Raw genomic sequence first — 17252 nt, 5'->3', positions numbered from 1 at the left:
GCTGAAAAATATAAAAAAGAACAAACAATTACAACAAATAGAAAATTACAAACATAAGAAATAACAATCCAATCCTATCAAAAATCACTTTAGATGTGCATGATTGAAATAAACCAAATAAATGACAGAAATTGTCACTGTGGATTAAAAAAAAAAGACCCAAATATTTGTTGTCCACAAAAAACCCAGTTTAAGCATAAAGAAAAGGAATGGAGGAAGATATACCATACTGACACTAATCAAACAAAAGCTAGAGTAGCTATACTAATTTCCAACCGAGCTGACTTAAGGATAAGGAAATTATCAGGATAAAGAATGGTATTGGGCTTCCCTGGTGGCGCAGTGGTTGAGAGTCCGCCTGCTGATGCAGGGGACATGGGTTCATGCCCCGGTCTGGGAAGATCCCACATGCCGCGGAGCAGCTGGGCCCATGAGCCATGGCCGCTGAGCCTGCGCATCTGGAGCCTGTGCTCCGCGATGGGAGAGGCCACAACAGTGAGAGGCCCACGTACCGCAAAAAAAAAAAAAAAAAAAAAAAGAGTGGTATTACATAATAATAAAGGGGTCAATTCTCCAGAAAAACTTAACAGTTATCTTTAATGTGTATGCACTTAACAACAAAGCATCAAAATACGTGAGGCAAGAACTGAACTGCAAGAAGAAACAAGATAAATCCACTATTATACTTGGAGACTTCAACACCCCTCAATGAGTAATCAACAGACCCAGAAGATAGAATATCAGTAAGGATACAGTTGAACTGAACAGCACCAACAATCAAGTGGATCTAATTGACATTATATTGGGTTGGCCAAAAGGTTCATTTGGTTTTTTCCATAAGATGGTTCTAGTAGTGCTTAGTTGTCTTTAACTTCATTTGAAACAATTTTGTTAGACTGTATTGTGACAGCTGTCATACCAGCATGCCTTTAAAAAAAAACTTATCAAAGTTGGTTAATTTTTATGTAGCCATTTTAATACTGAAGATGGAAGGAAAAAAGCCACATTTTTGGCATATTATGCTTTATTATTTCAAGAAACATAAAAATGCAACTGAAATGCAAAAAAAGATTTGTGCAGTGTATGGAGAAGGTGCTGTGACTGATCTGACATGTCAAAAGTGGTTTGCGAAGTTTCATGCTGGAGATTTCTCTCTGGACGATGCTCCATGATCGGGTAGACCGGCTGAAGTTGACAGTGATCAAATCGAGACATTAATTGAGAACCATCAACGTTATACCATGCGGGAGATAGCTGACATACTCAAAATATCCAAATCAAGTGTTGAAAATCATTTGCACCACCTTAGTTATGTTCATCTCTTTGATGTTTAGGTTCCACATAAGTTAAGCAAAAAAAAAAACCTTCTTGACCATATTTCTGATGTGATTCTCTACTTAAACATGAGGAAAATGTTCCGTTTTTAAAACAAATTGTGACCGGTGATGAAAAGTGGATACTGTACAATAAAGTGGAACAGAAGAGACTGTGGGGCAAGTGAAATGAACCACCACCAACCACATCAAACATCATTCTTCATCCAAAGGTGATGTTGTGTATATGGTGGGATTGGAAGGGAGTCCTCTATTATGAGCTCCTTCTGGAAAACCAAACGAAAATTCCAAAAAGTACTGCTCCCAATTAGACCAAATGAAAGCAGCACTCGATGAAAAGCATCCGGAATTAGTCAACAGAAAATGCATACATTTCCATCAGGATAACACAAGACTGCATGTTTCTTTGATGACGAGGCAAAAACTGTTACAGCTTGGCTGGGAGGTTCTCATTCATCCATCGTATTCATCAGACATTGCACCTTCGGATTTCCATTTATTTTGGTCTTTACAAAATTCTCTTAATGGAAAAATTTTCAATTCCCTGGAAGACTGTAAAAGGCACCTTGCCGCCAGCCGCGGCGGGTCCTCAAAGTGCAGCAACAATCGACGAGAGAGGGTAGGGAACTGAACGCACCAAGGTATGGGATCAGAAGGGCACAGACAACTGATGGTTGCAAGGCAAGTTTAACAACAAAGCGTAGCCGTATATATACCCCTAAAGCAAGGAATTTGCTTAGTCATGCCTTATCGGCATCAGCTGGTTGATTGGCTTCTCGGCTTCTCCCTCAAAGGCACCAATTTCCCCTCCAGGGTTGCTTTTCCTAGCTTTAGGGAACAACCAGGGACTCCCAGTAACTGAGCAGGTCCCTGGAGCGATTTGGCCAAAGGCCATCTCCCTTTTTACGTTCATACCATAAAGTCCAGGATGCATACCAAGGAGAGTACAATCGGGCCCTGAGGCTTATGAGGGTCTTAATGGTGCCTTCCTCAGAGGGCAATGCTCGCCACATTCCCCCCTCTTTTATTTTTTAAAGCTTGATAATGCAATTTCAACCCATACACCTCCTGACAAAGAGCAGCGAGACGGCCAACAATAAAGCGTAATAAACAAGGTAATGCAATTAACATCAACAATACACATTACCCCACGGTAATCAATCCTGTGAGTCCATTTTGAAAACCAAATGCATTGGATTTAACCATTGAAGCTGATCCAAGAGTCCTTGAATTAATTGTTGGGGCCCGTCTTCTTGTAGATGAGCTTCTTGAATTGCCTGTATTTCCGCATTAAGTTTTTGTATGTTCAAACGAATGTGTCCATCAGTCCATACACTTATTCCAATGAATCGTTTAGGTCTTTTTTTAAAGCTTCAGATAATTCTAGCCAAGCTTGTATGCTAGTACTATGATACCATGGTTCAGAAATATTTATAGGCAGCATTACATAGGAAGGTTGTTTTAACATCATAACAGAAAAAGTTCCTTTCATAGGCAGAAGGCAAGTACTAAAAATACAATTCTGACAAGTTATATTATATCCCAAGGAACCAGAAGTAAACTCAATCTGTAAATCTCCTATTAGCAAGGCATATCAGGGTGTAACACAAGTAATAACCGGTTGATAAGAATAAGACAATGCAAACTTCCCAAAATCCCAATGCTTATAAAAAACCAAACTATTATCAGTAACAGAAACTGAAGAAATTAGAATGGTACCATTATTATAATTTAAGGTGCACCAGATTTGAGAATTCAAAATCAGATTGGGGAAAATCAGAAGGAAAAAAGGAGGGAAACTTCAAACTTGTAACAGCTTTAACTACCTTTAAACTATGGCCGGCCAGTAAAGTCCCTTGTCCTCCTACATATATTTCAACACAAAAATAGTATCTTTACCAGTCTCATTCTTTCCATTTTTGTTATTGTTGCCCTGTGAAATCATTATTTCTAGAACAGCAAGAAGATGTAAAGATTTCTCAGCTTGGTAGGTTAATATATACAGGTCTACGAACAAAAAAACACACTGCTTGGGCAAATTTTTCTTCAAAAGGTTCTATGAACTGATAAAGTTTTTCACCAACGGATATGGCTTCTGTATACTGTCGGACATGATACAGGATGACTGCTTGATTGTAATACAACATACTGTTTTCAAGATCATCTAGTCCATCCATTTCTTCAACAGCCGAGTGCACCTGATTCTTCAATTGGTTAAGTGTCTGTCTTAAACTATCTGTTGTTGTCTGGTTACTTTTGAAAAACTCAGCTACTGCCGTATTCAAAATTATTTTATAATCGTCTTTGTTTATATCTTGTAGGCAGGCAAGATGTTGCAGACAGACATCATAATTTCCAGCTGTAAAAGCCTGGAAAGCACTGGTGGACAACTCCTTCTCTTGATCAGTGATTTCAGGTCGCTTCTTGGATACTTCTTGTCCCATATTTTTTTACTTCTGACTATTGCCCCGAGTTACTATCAACTTTACTATGTGGCCACACTTTCACTCTTCACTCCGGGGATTCACCTACCGAGATTCAGATGTCCCTCTCGTCCGGTCCCCGTTCGGGCGCCACTTGCCGCCAGCCGCGGCGGGTCCTCAAAGTGCAGCAACAATCGACGAGAGGGGGTAGGGAACTGAACGCACCAAGGTATGAGATCAGAAGGGCACAGACAACTGATGGTTGCAAGGCAAGTTTAACAACAAAGCGTAGCCGTATATATCCCCCTAAAGCAGGGAATTTGCTTAGTCATGCCTTATCGGCATCAGCTGGTTGATTGGCTTCTCGGCTTAGTCACGCCTTATCGGCATCAGCTGGTTGATTGGCTTCTCGGCTTCTCCCTCAAAGGCACCAATTTCCCCTCCAGGGTTGCTTTTCCTAGCTTTAGGGAACAACCAGGGACTCCCAGTAACTGAGCAGGTCCCTGGAGCGATTTGGCCAAAGGCCATCTCCCTTTTTACGTTCATACCATAAAGTCCAGGATGCATACCAAGGAGAGTACAATCGGGCCCTGAGGCTTATGAGGGTCTTAATGGTGCCTTCCTCAGAGGGCAATGCTCGCCACAGCACCTGAAACGGTTCTTTGCTCAAAACGATGAAAAGTTTTGGGTGGATGGAATTGTGAAGTTGCCTGAAAAATGGCAGAAGGTAGTGGAACAAAAAGGGGAATACGTTGTTCAAAAAAGTTCTTGGTGAAAATGAAAAATGTGTCTTTTATTTTTACTTAAAAACCAAAGGAACTTTTTGGCCAACCCAATAGAATCCTTCATCCAACAACAACAGAATACACATTCCTCTCAAACTCATACAGAACATTCCCCAAAATAGGACATATACTGGGCCTTAAAACACACCTTAAAATAAATTTTAAAGGACAAATCATACAAAGTATGCTCTCAGACCACAACTGAATTAAACTAGAAACCAGTAATAGAAACGTAGCTGGAAAACCCCATAATACTTGGAGTTTACACAACATACTTCTAAGTAACACATGGGTCAAAAAAGTCTCAACAGAAATTTTAAAATATTTTGAACTAAATGAAAATGAAAATACAACCCATGAACATATGTAAAATGCAGTGAAAGCAACAGTTAGAGGAGAATTTATAGCATTGGGTGCATATATTAGGAAAAAAGATCTAAAATCAATCATCTAAACTTCCACCTTAGGAAACTAGAAGAGTAATATAACCTAAAGAAGCAGAATAAAAATGCGGCAGACACCAATAAAGCTGAACACAAGAAAACAGGATAACAACACAACAGGGAAAAAAAAATTAATGGAACCAAAGCTGGTCCTTTGAAAAGATCGATAAAATTGATTTGACAGGGAAAAGACAAATAATAATATCAGAAATCAAAGAGGAGTCAAAACTACTAATTTCATGGACATTAGAAAGATAGTAAAAGAATATTAAGAACAATTCTATGCCCACAATTTTGATAACTTATTTGAAATGGACCAATTATTTGAAAGACACAACCTACCAAACCCACACGAGAAAAAAATAGATCATCTGAATAGACCTGTATCTACTAAAGAAATTTAATCAATAATTAATAACCTTCAAAAAAGAATGAACCAAATTCAGACAGTTTCACTGGTAAGTTCTACCAAACACTTAAGGAAGAAATGATATCAGCTCTCTCTAAGCTCTTCAAGGAAATAAAAGCAGAGGGAACAATTCCTAACTCATTCTATGAGGCCAGTGTTATCTTAATACCAAAACCAAATAGAGGGCCTCCCTGGTGGCGCAGTGGTTGAGAATCTGCCTGATAATGCAGGGGACACGGGTTCGGGTTCGAGCCCTGGTCTGGGAGGATCCCACATGCCGCAGAGCAACTGAGCCCGTGAGCCACAACTACTGAGCCTGCGTGTTTGGAGCCTGTGCTCCGCAACAGGAGAGGCCGCGATAGTGAGAGGCACACACACTATGATGAGGAGTGGCCCCCGCTTGCCACAACTAGAGAAAGCCCTCGCACAGAATGTGTGAAGAGAATGTCATGAAGAGATTAGTGGTAGGACGGGAATAAAACACAGACTTACTAGAGCACGGACTTGAGGATATGGGGAAGGGTAAGGGTAAGCGGTGACGATGTGAGAGAGTGGCAGGGACATATACACACTACCAAATGTAAATTAGATAGCTAGTGGGAAGCTGCCGCATAGCACAGGGAGATAACCACTGTGCTTTGTGACCACCTAGAGGGGTGGGATAGGGAGGGTGGGAGGGAGGGTGACGCAAGAGGGAAGAGATATGGGAACATATGTATATGTATAACTGATTCACTTTGTTGTAAAGGAAAAACTAACACACTATTGTAAAACAGTTTTACTCCAATAAAGATGCTTAAAAAAAAAAGAAATGAAGACGCAACACAGCCAAAAATAAAAAAATTTTTAAAAAAACAAATAACAGGGCTTCCCTGGTGGCGCAGTGGTTGAGAATCCGCCTGCCGATGCAGGGGTCACAGGTTCGTGCCCTGGTCCGGGAAGATCCCACGTGCCGCGGAGCAACTAAGCCCGTGAGCCATGGCCGCTGGGCCTGCGCGTCCGGAGCCTGTGCTCCGCAACGGGAGAGGCCACAGCAGTGAGAGGCCCGCATACAGCAAAAAAAAAAAAAAAAAAAACAGATAGAGACATAACAAGAAAGGAAAACTAAAGATCAATATATCTCATGAACATAGATATAAAAATACTCAACAAAATATTAGCAAATTGAATCCAACATTGTGTAAAAAGAATTATACACCACAACTAACTATTCCAGGGACACAAGGCTAACTCAACATTCAAAAAATTAATAGTGTGATTCATCACATCAACAGGCTAAAGAAAAATCATATGATCACATCAACAGATGCAGAAAAAGCATTTGACAAAATCCAACATCCATTCATGATTAAGAAAACAAAAACCCTCTCAGCATGCTAGAAACAGAGAACTTCCTGAACTTGATTTAAAAACATATACAGAAATATTCTACCACTAACAACATACATAGTGTGAAAACCTAGATGCTTCTCCCTAAAGATTAGGAAAGAGATAAGGATATTTGCTCTTATCACTTTGTACTCAACATTGTACTGGAGACTCTAGCCAGGACAATTAGCTAAGAAAGAGAGAGACAAGAGGTACTCAGATTGGAAAGGAAAAAGGAAAACTGTATTTACAGGTGACATGATCTTATATATAGAAAACATTAAAAAGTCCACTAAAAAAAAACTATTGGAACGGGGAATTCCCTGTGGTGCAGTGGTTAAGAATCCGCCTGCCAATGCAGGGGACACAGGTTTGAGCCCTGGTTGAGGACAATCCCACATGCCACGAAGCAACTAAGCCTGCACGCCTAGAGCCCATGCTCCGCAACAAGAGAAGCCACCGCAATGAGAAACCTGTGCACCGCAACAAAGAGTAGCCCCTGCTCGAGGCAACTAGAGAAAGCCCGAGCACAGGAACGAAGACAAAATGCAGCCAAAAATAAATAAATAAATAAATTTAAATAAATAAATAAATAAAATTGTCCACTTAAAATGATTTTAAAAAAACTATTGGAATGAATAAATGAGTTGAACAAGGTTGCAGGATACAAGATCAATATAAAACAATCAATTGTATTTCTGTAAACTTGCAATGAACAATCTGAAAATGAAATTAAGAAAACAATTCTGTTCCTAACATCAACAAAAAATGAATAAACTTAACAAAAGAAGTGTAAAACATACTCTGCAAACTATAAAACATTTTTGGAAGAAATTAAAGAAGATCCACATAAATGGAAAAACATCCCATGTTCAAAGATTGAAATGTTTAATATTAAGATGGCAACACTACCCAAAACTGACCTTTTAGATTCAATCCAGTCACCAACAGAATCCCAGCTAACCTCCCATAGAAACTGACAGACTAAGTCCAAAAATCATATGGAATTGCAAGAGACCTAGAACAGACAATCTTGAAAAAAACAACAAAATAAGAGAACTCATTTCCTGTTTTGAAAACTTACTACAAAGCAAAGGTAAGCAAGACAGTCTAGTACTGGCATGAGAACAGACATATAGACCAATGCAACAGAACTGAGAGTTCAGAAATAAAGCCACATCTATGGCCAACTAGTTGTCAACAAGGGTGGCAAGACCATTCAATGGGGAAAGAACAGCCTTCCCAACAAATGGTGCTGGGACAACTGGATAGGCACATACAAAAAAAATGAAGCTGAACCCTTACCTCATACCATTATCATTCAGTATTATATATTAATGTATTATATATAATGAGTGAATATATGTTATATTAACATATTCATAGAATTATAGCATTATTAATAAGCCAAAAGGTGGAAACAACCCAAATGCCCACTAATGATGAATGGATAAATAAAATGTAATATATGTATATAATAGAATATTATTCAGTCTTGGGCTTCCTGGTGGCACAGTGGTTAAGAATCCACCTGCCAATGCAGGGGACACAGGTTCGAGTCCTGGTCTGGGAAGATCCCACATGCCACAGAACAACTAAGCCCATGCACCACAACTACTGAGCCTGCGCTCTAGAGCCCATGAGCCACAACTACTGAGCCCATGTGCCACAACTACTGAAGCCCACGTGCCTAGAGCCCATGCTCCACAACAAGAGGAGCCACTGCAATGAGAAGCCCATGCACCACAACAAAGAGTAGCCCCCGCTCGCTACAACTAGAGAAAGCCCGCACGCAGCAATGAAGACCCAACGCAGCCAAAAATCAATAAATTAAATAAATAAATTTATTTTAAAAATAAATAAATAACCAATTAATTCCAACATGACATGAAGGAATTTTATTCTAGAAAAACTTTTAACTCACTTCTCAAGTTTACAAAAGACTGATTTCTTTCCTTCCATATTTCAAGCAAAAACAACCTATTTTCATAATACAAGTAGTAGCTTAAAAAAAAAAAGTGTAGGAAGCTATTTACTTTGCAAGAAAATGAGACCTAAAAATCAGAATTTCTCCTATAATTTGGAAATGTTTGGTAACAATCGCAGAATATTCTTGGTTTTAAGAACTTAGCTACTGAAGTTTTTGTTTTTATCCAACAGAAAAGAGCTCACATTCAGCTTTGTTATGATTCCTTTACTAACAAATCAAAATTAAAACACATATCTATTTCTAAATCATGAAGTAAAATATTTACATTTGGCTCCTTTAGTGAACTGCTTTACATAAATTGACTCAGGTCAATACCGAAGACATACGAAATCAGTACAGTAGGTCCTCCGGATGTGAAACCCACAGATACAGTGGGTTGACTGTACTACGCCATTTTATATAAGGAACCTGGACATCCAGGGATTTTGGCATCCACTGGAGGTCTTGGAATCAATAACCACCCCCCAATCCCGCCCCCACTCTGGGATATCTAGGGACGACTGTATAAAGCCACTGTTCATCTCCTACCTTCTTCAACTACCATCCCATCTTTGCAAGCATATAGGTTAATGAAATATTCCAAAACTATCCCACTGTTTTTTCTCCTTTACTTTCATCTCCTAGGAAAAGCATGACCCACTACTAAGTCAGTATAAGTAGAAGCCTGTTATTCCTCCAAATTAAACACTATTTAATGTGATTTTCAATTGACAGAATAAGATTATTTACATCAGGAATCCTATATGGAAACCTTATGAATGAAAATTAATAAAGACATTTAACTTAGAAACCACTAACTAGGTGTGTAGCCTCAGGCCCTCCTTACCATTCTGTGGCTTCAGTATCTTCCCCACAAACGTGGAAATTCTATTAGTTCAGAGATTACAAATATATGACACGTGTGGGCTACTACTCCCCCTCTGAACAGCCACTACTAATTGATAAGAGATCAAATAAGAAATGGCACCTAAGGTGAAACTTGCTAGACAAGTGATCTAAGCTTCCTTCCCCTTCTAACATTCTGTCTGTGACCTACTTGGAATCAAATACATTTGCAGTGAACAGCTCAGACACAGACAGAAACAATATACACAAGCTAACTTAAGGAGTTAGAGCCTCAAAATACAGAAATTCTTTATCATCTTTAAATGTACAGACTTTTTTTTAAAGAATAAGTCACTATTTATACATTTCTCTATTTCAGATGTAAAATTCTGGAAAATAATCAAGTCTAAGTGGAAAAACCTTAAAATACTATATCTTTCTCAATTTCCAACTTGTGTAAAATAGTGTTCTTCATCATGAACTACATTCTTGATACTCAGGCATGCTCGAACATGCCTGAAGAGATCCCTATGGAAAGAATATTGAAAAGCTTCCTGAAAATCAACTAGGAATGTTTGCCTTATTACTTATCTCAAGTAGGATGCATATCCAGTTACAGATTTACAGAACTCGTAAAGGTGAACACCCTGACAGATGTTTAGACAATTACATAATTCTGTCAAAGTGTTATTTCTAGCACCTTCATGTGGCCTTCTGAATGTCTAAAGCCTCCTCCTATAAAGCCCTTCCCCCTAAGCGCTCCACGACAAACGTCCAATTCCTCCTTCTTGGTTTCTATCAAACTCTCATTCCCTCAGCCCAACTTTCAACTGTTAGAAAACTACTGACTCAAGCGGAAAAAAAAAATTTTTTTTTTTGCTTTTGTTCAGGGGAGAAAGTCAAAGTTAGGGAGGGGGAGGGAAATAATTGTCTTGGTACCATCAAAAAGTGAAAATGTGTAGAGAAAGGGTGATTCATCAGTCAAAATAGAAAATAAGTTCTTACTATGGGCCAATTATCATGCCAGGCATGGGAGATACGGTAATCAAGATAAGGCCCCCTCCTGACAGTAAACTAGCCAGGAAAAATAAGTAACTAAAGTAGTATCAATGAAACATAGGACCTGTGCCATACGGTCATAACAGTCTTAGACACCAAGGAAGGCTTCCTATGAAAAAAGATTAGCCAACAGTACAGCAACATTTGAGAGATAACACAACATACTCGAGGAACTGCAAAAACTATAGTATACCTGACATACAGAGACAAGGGATGAGGCTCAGAGATCATGGAAGACCATGGAAGTCACTTTAAGGAACTGAACCTTATCTCAAAAAGTACGTCTCTGAAGGAGACTTATTTGAGGAGCATAAGTATACCTTTACAGAAGTCTCTATCAGCCTACTTCACCCACTGTTGTAAAGTCGATTGAGAAGGGGAAGGTGTGAGGAAATAACAAAAAGCGAGAGACTGAACAAGTGCTTCAGAGACTTTAGAGTATACTCAGACATCTTAGGTTAGAGCTACAATGCTTGGAACACAGGTACTCAATCATATGCCTCAATAGGTACTACATGCAAAAAGAAATTATGGAGATGAAGAAGAATCAAGAGCTCAAACAAACTCACATTACTGTCTTAACTGAGAAGTCTTATCAAGAACTGTATTTTCGTAAAATTAAAGATACAGCTCTTACTGGTTTTTGTCTATTATTTTTAAACAATATTGGTTGGTAATTTTTGTTTTTAACTCAGTTCAATTTAAAAGACACTATTCACCTTGTTATACATATATCTAAGCATGAAGTCCAGTAGAAATGATTTCCCTTTACGAAAAGCTCCTGCCACGGATACCACTACTATGTTAAGATCTCGTATGTGCTCCTGTAGCAATATCTGCTCCAAAGCTTCTTCATCAAGCTCAAAGTTATGGTCATCTTCATGTGCAAGAACAATCTGTACTGGACATGGTTTCTTCATAACCTCATCAGAGTTTACTAGGTCATCATCTTCATAATTCTCACCTAGAGTTAAAAAAGAGAGAAACAGGTTACCTTAATTCCTGCATTCTAAACTTTTCCTAAAGGATCACAACTAAAGCAAAATTTCAAATAACTTCTCCTCCATTATAGGTCATTTGGAAATAGTTACAAAAAGTGATGCTCAAACACACACTGGATTTCTCACTTCCTCTATAATAGGACCAAGAATACCAGTCAGTTTCCTACTATATAGAGAGATAAGCAGGAATCCTAAGTAAGGCCTCTATCTCAATCAGGTCTTAACAGCTAAATGTGAGCAGCAGCTGTTCTTGAACACTATTATTCTATAAACAACTTTTGCTCCTGTATGCACACAGAAACTAGACGTAGTGAGTGGAAAATCAATTTCACCTAATAATTCAGATTCCAATTTCCCTATAGGCATCACCTGGAAATTACTCCAAGTTACAAAGATTAAAATATACATATAAATTGTAAACATTATTTTTCATTCTGAAACTTCAAGGGTTAAGGTCCTAAGAAATTTCCAAAAATGACACATGATAAAGCTAATGGTTCCCTAATTTAACACGAGTTACCTAAAAGTATAGCATTCCTTATTAAAACAAAGCACAGGTTTAATGTTTTAGTGGAAGACATAAGAAGAACAGTCAACGAGGTGCAGAGTTTCATCTGTCTCTAGGGACCTTTTTCACCAAACACCAGACACCCCTTCAAAATTATATAGCTCCTAAAAACCAGCCATATAAACTCCTTTGTTCACCCAGCACACCAAAAGAAGTTAACCTTTGCAGAAGAACTTTACTGAATAGTGATGAAGAAATAACTATAGAATATGTAACAGGTGAGAGAGTTTTTTTAAAGTTTAGGTTTCTGTTTTGTTTTCTGTTTTTTGTTTTTAAACCCACTTAATAGCTAGTTTCAGAGACTATGTACCTTGTCTGCCTTTCTTCCCTATCAATTGCTTGATCCCACTAGCAACACTCCTGGGGACCTTATCCTCTCCCACATGAACATTTTTAAGAGACTCTCCCCTTGAGACTGTCTACTAAGTGCCAGTTTCCAATCTAAGGAGACCTACAGTAGCTACTGTGTTCAATGCAATGACAGCCCCTCCTCACCGAGGAGACAGCCAGTCCACTGAGGAGTGGCACATTATTAGTGCACCAATACCTTATCCACACAAACACTATTCTCAGCACGAAGATTATACACCTACATTAATGAATTTTAAATTTCTTTACAGAAAGAAACATCTAGCTTATCTGATTTGCAAAGACTATTAGAGCCTTTACCTTCACATCACAAGGCACATTTAACTGTACAAAGCAAAATCAACACTATTTCAAAAAGTGTTGCAAACAGTAACAATATAATGTAATATAAAGAGCAGTCAATTTCCAAGGAGAATTTTTGAAAGTAAAAGCAATCAGTATTTAATTAAAAAGGATATTATCACTGCTTGTTTCAATGCTATACAGATATAGCCAGGTATGCTATTTGAATGCACAAAAAGTAAACCTTCCAGGAAAAGTACAACATAGTTAAATTCCAATTTAATATATTACCAAACAGTATGCAAATTGTGTGATTAAAACCTTCCAAGCCTAATTAGTGGTTAAGAATGAACTAGGAGGGGCTTCCCTGGTGGCGCAGTGGTTGAGAATCCGCCTGCCAGTGCAGGGGACGTGGGTTCGATTCCTGGTCCAGGAAGATCCCACATGCCACAGAGCAGCTAAGCCTGTGTGCCACAACAACTGAGCCTACGCTCTAGAGCCCACAAGCCACAACTACTGAGCCCACGTGCCACAACTACTGAAGCCCGCGGGCCTAGAGCCCATGCTCCACAACAAGAGAAGCCACCACAATGAGAAGCCCGCGCACCGCAACGAAGAGTAGCCCCTGCTCGCCGCAACCAGAGAAAAAGCCCACATGCAGCAATGAAGACCCAACGCTGCCAGAAGCAATAAATAAATAAAATAAATAAATTTTTTTTAAAAAGAATGAACCAAGAAGCAAAACTGCCTAGATGCATGTCATTTAACTTCTCTATGCCTGCTTCCTCATCTGTAACATGGCGATAATAATAGCACCTACCACATTAAGTTGTCATCAGGATTAAATGATTTGAAATATGCTTGATAACATCGTAAGCATTACAGGTGCTTGTCATTAAGGTGACAGTAATTTTAAAATAATCAATCCTATGGAAAAGCTTTTATTTACACCTTAAAATGCTAAAACTCTACAGTGACCTTCAATTGACCAGTGTAACTGTGTAACAACATCACCATCTACCCATTTGCAGGCACAAACCTGAGCGCTGTCCATGATACATCCTTCCTTTTCCTTACCCCTAAATCTAACCAATAACGAAGGCCTTAAATTTGTCTTCATTCAAAATCTACTAATACCATCCCTATTCGCATCACCACCATCTTATCTCACTTAAGGTGGTATCCAACTGGTCTCCCTTCTTGCCCCCTCCTCCAAACCAATCCTCACAGAGTAGCAACTGAGTAATACGGTTAAATGTAAATGTGATTAAGTTACTCTCCTTAAAATCATTGCTACAGAGCATTAACAACTAAAATCCTACACGTGCCTCATAAAATCCTGTACTCACCGCCAAATCTCTTCTGCCCCATTTAGTGCTATTTTCCCCTGTGTAAACTACAAATAGACAAGCTAACCTTTTTTCAGATCCTTATGCTATTAAGCTCTTTCTAGACTCTTATTTCACCCATGATATTCCTCTGCCTGAAATACTCTTTCCCATGTTGTTCCCCTAATTAATTCCTTACGTCTCAATTTAAACGTCATTTTCTCAGGAATATCTTCCCTAAGGTTCCTAACCAAATTTAGTCCTCCTACACTCCCCCAATCTTAATCCACCCATCATTTGAATATTTATGTAAGTACTTATTTATTACATGTCTCCCCTCCTAGATTGCCAATCCTCTGCTTAAAACCCTCAATTAGTTCCCCACCATAACCAGAAAATAGAGGAAAAAAAAAAACTTCTAAATTCCTTACCATGGCCTCCACAGTTCTGTGTGATCTGGCCCCTGCAATCTGGCCCTCTTGCTGTTCCTTGAACAGGCCAAACCTGTTTCCCACCCCAGAATCTTTGTCCTGTGTTCTCCCCATCTGGAACGCTCTGTCCCTAGAAATGTACGTGTCTTGCCTCTCCATCATCTAGGTCTCAGTGCGAATGGTATCTTCTTTCCTCAACCACTCAGTCTAAATTACAGACCCCTCTCCATCACTTTAACAAAACCCCACAGCCCTTTTCAGTATTTAAAATAACTTTTTTCATTTGTTTACATGTGTGCCTTATATCTCCCCCTCCATAGAAAGTATGTGCCACAAAAATAAGTATCCCAATCACCCTACTGACCACTCTCTTAGTACTTAGAACACGCTTGGCACCTAGCAGGTGCTTAATAAGTATTTCTTGAATGAATGAAATTTACATATTTTACTCAGGAGTTTTACACATGTCCCTACCTATTTTATAAGCTAATCTGACAATCACATAATTAATTTGGGGAAATACTTCTAGCAACTCAAGAGTAGTATATTTATCACAAAATTACAATTCAAAGTACAAAGTTCTACCAAGTTAACACATTTTAATTAAAAAGAACTCAACGGCTTCCCTGGTGGCGCAGTGGTTGAGAGTCCGCCTGCCGATGCAGGGGACAACGGTTCGTGCCCCGGTCCAGGAAGATCCCTCATGCCGCGGAGCGGCTGGGCCCGTGAGCCATGGCCGCTGGACCTGCGCGTCCGGAGCCTCTGCTCCGCAACGGGAGAGGCCGCAACAGTGAGAGGCCCACGTACCGAAGAAAAAAAAAAAAAAAAACCCTCAAAATTAATTAAGTGCTAAAGTATCGTAATGACCAAATTTGGAGATTGCTGATTTTGTTAAAACCAACAAGTAGTCTATTCTTAATGTAAAGAAAGCATTAGTTGGTTTCTTAAAAATAAAAACAAACCATTTGGCAGGAAATCTTTGTTACCTTAAAATCTCACTTAAATTAACTGATTACAGTGGCCAGTTTTCTTTTATTAGCACGAATAAAGATAAATACTGCAGATAAACAGGCAGCATATTTGTCACTATTTCTAGTCAACAGACCTCTAAAGGGAAGTGTAGCGAATGTTTCACAGGTATCATGGAATACAATGTGATTCAGCTAAATTTACTCCCCCATCATAATTTCTCTACTAAATTTGGACTAACTACAGATAAAGTACTTCATTCATCAAACACTGATATAGGCCACCGTATAAAAGATAATTACATGCAAATTTCTTTAGAATACCTATAAATATTAATACTCTGATCACCTACAATTGGAAGTCTTTTTAAATTTAGCATCACTTAAGATTTTAAACTGAAGTTAAATTCTATGTAGAGAATAGTGATTTTATTTCCACTCTTTAATGCCAAGACATTGCTGGAAAAAGAGGTTTCAGCCCTCCAATAGATTTTCCTAATTCACTGTTCCAAGTCAGTTCTCCCCGATGTGGATCTTTCAGGGTCAAAGCTGAAAGACACCTACAGACAATCAACTGTTCCTCAAATATTTCTCCATACCTTAACACTAAGTATACTTAACCTATTTACCACAAGGCCTACAAAAAGACACCGTCTTAGTAAAAAAGTGGGGAAAGAGAGATGACTAGGTAGAACACAAGAGGATTTTTTTAGGGCCATGAAACTATTCTCTATGATGCTAATGGTAGAGCTATATCATCATACATTTGTCAAAACCCATAGAATATACAACCCCCAAAGTGAACCCTAATGTAAACTACGGACTTTGGGTGATAATCATGTGTCAATGAAAGTTCACTGATTGTGACAAGTGTACCACCCTGGTGTGGGATTCTGACAGGGCGAGAGGCTGCAGGTGTGTGAGGACCGGTGGTGCGGGGTCAGGGGTTGGGGGGGTGAGCAAGCGTGCGGCCAGACTGTACTTTGTGCTCAATTTTGCTGTGAACCTAAAACGGCTCTAAAAAATAAGTCTATTTAAAAAAAAAAAAAAGACACCTGTCTTTTTTTATTGCTATTTAATCATACTTTATCTTAAATTTGCCAAATTCATACATTCAGCACTTATTCCAACAGGAAAATTTACACTTCAGGACTGACCTAGGTACATTTGCAAACTTCAATCTTAATCATAAACTATGACAATAAAAAGGTGCTACAAATCTGCATTACAATGTTACTAACAATAGATTACATCAACCCAAAACTAAACTTGTAGAAAGAGAAACAAGTAAAAAGTATTTCACTTTTCAAAAGCAGTGAAAGTATATTTTAATTTATTATTCACATTCCAAATAAAAACTTGTAACAAATTTTTATGGATAGTAGCCTGGACTCAGTGCACTCAGTCTATCTATAAAAATTAGCTATTCAACAAAAGCAAAGTGATATTTTGATGTCTGGTACTTGGACCTCAACATTTATATTCCATAACAAAATGAAAATAGTATCTAAGTATTCAAAAGTTTAATCCAGCACGTATTTCAAAAAGCCTTAAAAACATTATACCATGGTAAACCTATTTGTAGATATTTATTATAAGAAACAAAGATGTTAACACAGATATATAAGTTGGTTTATAAGTGTTATTTATGGTAGTGAAAATTAATGTT

General features: G+C 38.5%; 1 protein-coding gene and 1 long non-coding RNA gene across 11 annotated transcripts in view; one reads left to right on the top strand and one right to left on the bottom strand.

The window, feature by feature from the left end:
* The window catches only part of LOC136792165 (uncharacterized), a 59594-nt gene extending 54374 nt beyond the window's left edge, over positions 1-5220 (top strand). Inside the window, exon 3 of the long non-coding RNA XR_010835580.1 lies at positions 3656-5220. This is a non-coding gene — a long non-coding RNA (uncharacterized lncRNA). The remainder of the gene's footprint in view (positions 1-3655) is intronic.
* The window catches only part of ATL2 (atlastin GTPase 2), a 67874-nt gene that overhangs the window by 26295 nt on the left and 24327 nt on the right, over positions 1-17252 (bottom strand). For 6 of the 10 annotated variants that reach the window (XM_059078819.2, XM_067007769.1, XM_067007768.1 and 3 more), the window contains exon 2: positions 11356-11600. The exons of the other annotated variants lie outside the window; for them this stretch is intronic. In XM_059078819.2, coding sequence (XP_058934802.1) covers positions 11356-11600 — 245 coding nt within the window. The remainder of the gene's footprint in view (positions 1-11355; positions 11601-17252) is intronic. 10 annotated transcript variants of the gene reach the window in all.

The sequence above is a fragment of the Kogia breviceps genome, chromosome 11 (assembly GCF_026419965.1).
Source record: "Kogia breviceps isolate mKogBre1 chromosome 11, mKogBre1 haplotype 1, whole genome shotgun sequence".
Classification (NCBI taxonomy): domain Eukaryota; kingdom Metazoa; phylum Chordata; class Mammalia; order Artiodactyla; family Physeteridae; genus Kogia; species Kogia breviceps.
This window is presented reverse-complemented; position numbering and strand designations above follow the sequence as displayed.